Source organism: Perkinsus marinus (assembly GCF_000006405.1).
Source record: "Perkinsus marinus ATCC 50983 genomic scaffold scf_1104296975926, whole genome shotgun sequence".
Lineage (NCBI taxonomy): Eukaryota > Perkinsozoa > Perkinsida > Perkinsidae > Perkinsus > Perkinsus marinus.
Window position 1 is genome coordinate 67,253 of NW_003200605.1, and position 2,873 is coordinate 70,125.

The window sequence follows — 2,873 nt, forward strand, 5'->3', positions numbered from 1 at the left end:
CTTCGCAACAAAAGGAAAGTAAACATATATTCCTCCAATGGAGGAATATATGTTCACTTTCCTCAGCTGAGCTTGGAAGTTTCCTCACTAATTATATAAGTTCACATACGGATTGGGGTAGAAGTGTACAGAAACCAACAAGAATTCCCCAAAATTTGCTCAGAATTTTCATATTGTCACCAACAATTTCCAAACTGCCGTTGCAAAGCGGAGTTGGCTTTCAATCGATGGAATCGATATTACGAGTGTGCTTGTTGATAGTGTTGCTTCTTTAGAGACGGCGTAATCCACGTAGTGAGGTCCTCCTCGGTGATCAGAGAACAAGGCCTTTGGTAAGCATCGCCCTTATGTGATGCTTATTCGAGGTGAATGCATGCAGGTCTGGCTCGTGGGTTGGCGAATTTGTTGTTGCTACAAATCCTCCTACTGTGACTGGAAATGTGAAAATCCGCACGCACTTCTGGGAGGACAGCAACGTTCAGGTAAGCGCGAAAATGAGTATTGCAATGGTTTCACTTCAGCTGCAGTTTATTAGTAAAATGAGAATTTTGATTTCACTTATATGTAATGTTATGGTTGACCATGAAATCGTCGTAAAATCGTGAGAGTTTCAGAGTACGTTTACGAAGAGCATGCCAGACTCATACGTTGTGACGGACTCTGGCAATTTCGTGCCGCGCGAAGTGGCGAGGATCATCCATGATTTCGAGAATAAATGTCATGCATCTCTGGACAACTTGGTGGGCACTTGGTGTCGCTCAGCTTGCAAGGTAGGTGGGCTCTCCTATCACGTTGTAAGTGTGTATTATTATGCTCGAGATGAGCATCGAGAAAATTCATCAACGATTTCATCGGTGTTCATCATTAGTGATTTGCTAGTAGCCAGAAGCTTTCCGATAGAAAAAGTGCTTTTTCTATCAGAAGGTTGTGCTATCAGTCGTGCCTTGTTTGGTTATGTTCTATTGTGTTGATGATCGTTAGGAGGTATACGTATGGCGAGCATTTAGTGCTGGAATCAATGTTTGATTCCCACAACTGAGTGAGCAGTTGACACACGATTTCGAGTAGAAGTTTTCACAGACTAACGGAAATTGCATGAAAATTGTCACCAACACATGTAGTTGACGATGTGCATATATTGTCACCAACACATGTAGTTGACGATGTGCATATATTGTCACCAACACATGTAGTTGACGATGTGCATATATTGTCATCAACACATGTAGTTGACGATGTGCATATATTGTCACCAACACATGTAGTTGACGATGTGCATATATTGTCACCAACACATGTAGTTGACGATGTGCATATATTGTCACCAACACATGTAGTTGACGATGTGCATATATTGTCACACCGCGAGCAGTAGATACATCGGTGTTGGTCAGGCCCTTAGGAGGAGGCAGCCCATGAACGGATTGAAGTTTGATTGGAATGTGTATCGGCAGACTCTGAGTAGGGATCTCACAGACAACACCTCGAAGTTGATAGATGCCAAGCCTCCGAAATGGCGATGATTATTTTTAATTAAATTCTCATTAATGGTGAATCCGACTTGCGTTATTTTAATGGTGATTGTTGCTGTTATCACTGGGGTTCTCATTTGGGAACGCCATTCGAGTTTTTTTCGGTTTTTTACGTTAAGTGGAGTAAAACTCGGTGAAAAACGCGATATTCGCGTCGCGATTTTCGCGATGTGCAGTAGTTCCCTACTAGTTTTTCATATCACTAGGGTGGTGGAACTCCAATGAATTCGCATTTTCGCATTTTATAAAATTGTGTAAGGCATACATGAACGAACAGCACAACTTTGATGGTCGAATTTCACGTATCGATATGGTTATGTTTATATCATCGATAAGAATATGATTCCGTAATTCTTCTTTGCATTTTCTGTTGGGTATTCGCAACGTCACTGATGTAACTGTATGTGGTGATTTTCGACATCTCGTCCTGCATCCGACCTGCCTGGTTTCGAGCCACAGCACAATTGTAAGCTAGCGATACGGAATCGAAAGAAATGGTCAACAACAGTGTTGAAGGAATATATATGCTCGCTGAGCGTTTCCTAACTACCTATACAAGGTTCCTTACGTCTGAGGGTAGAAGTGTACAGAAACCAATTAGCATTTTCATATTGTCATCAACACTTGTGGTTGACCATGTGCATATTTCCACACACTTAAGCTTTTTTTTGCAAGAGTCCGATGTTGAATATTAAATCCACGTCGCGACCGGTTGACATCGCAGTCTTCGGAGCGACTGGCTTCACAGGTTCTCTGGTAGGCAGTACATGTGTAGTTGTTGACATCTTTTTTTCAGATTGTTGCATACCTTGCGTATAATTATTCGCAACTTAACATCACTCTTGTTGGTAGGGACAAAATACGTCTGAATGTTCTCGCTAGGCGACATCAGAATGCAGACTTTGATGTGGTAAGTGCTGGGGAAAAATGTGCACGAGTGTTGGTGAGGATATGTGAAAATTTTGGAAAATTATAAATTTGTGCATGTGGATTTTCACCCGAACTCGTAGGTAGGGTAGTGAGAAAACTCCTGAGCTCAGCTGAGAAAAGCGAACATATATTCCTTCAACACTATATATGGTTTCCTTGAACTTTCAACTCATGTGTTAGTATAATTCCATTTCCTCCTAGTTGAGGAAATGGAAAAATTTTCCTTTTTCTCTTGGAGTTCATAAACGTGTTTTTGCTTTTCCTATTCGCACGAGATTCCAATCTTATTCGGATGAAACTAAACTGTTATGGTTTCCTTAGTACGCTATCCCTAATCTCGACGATGAGGACTTGCTGCATAATATCGTGGCGCGCGCCAAAGTCGTCATTTCTGCTGCTGGACCCTTCATG

At 41.6% G+C, this 2,873-nt stretch overlaps 2 protein-coding genes across 2 annotated transcripts in view; both read left to right on the forward strand.

The window, feature by feature from the left end:
• Positions 1 to 614: 614 nt before the first annotated feature.
• Positions 615 to 770, forward strand: Pmar_PMAR004448 (hypothetical protein; the record flags this gene model as incomplete). The annotated part of the gene is made up of 1 exon (XM_002764948.1): positions 615 to 770. A coding segment is annotated over one exon (156 nt), but the record flags the coding sequence as incomplete, so codon positions are not given.
• A 1,443-nt stretch (positions 771 to 2,213) lies between these two features.
• Positions 2,214 to 2,873, forward strand: part of Pmar_PMAR004449 (conserved hypothetical protein) — a gene marked incomplete at both ends in the record, with an annotated part of 2,531 nt that continues 1,871 nt past the window's right edge. The window contains 2 exons of the mRNA XM_002764949.1: positions 2,214 to 2,288; positions 2,329 to 2,446. Coding sequence (XP_002764995.1) covers positions 2,214 to 2,288; positions 2,329 to 2,446 — 193 coding nt within the window. The remainder of the gene's footprint in view (positions 2,289 to 2,328; positions 2,447 to 2,873) is intronic.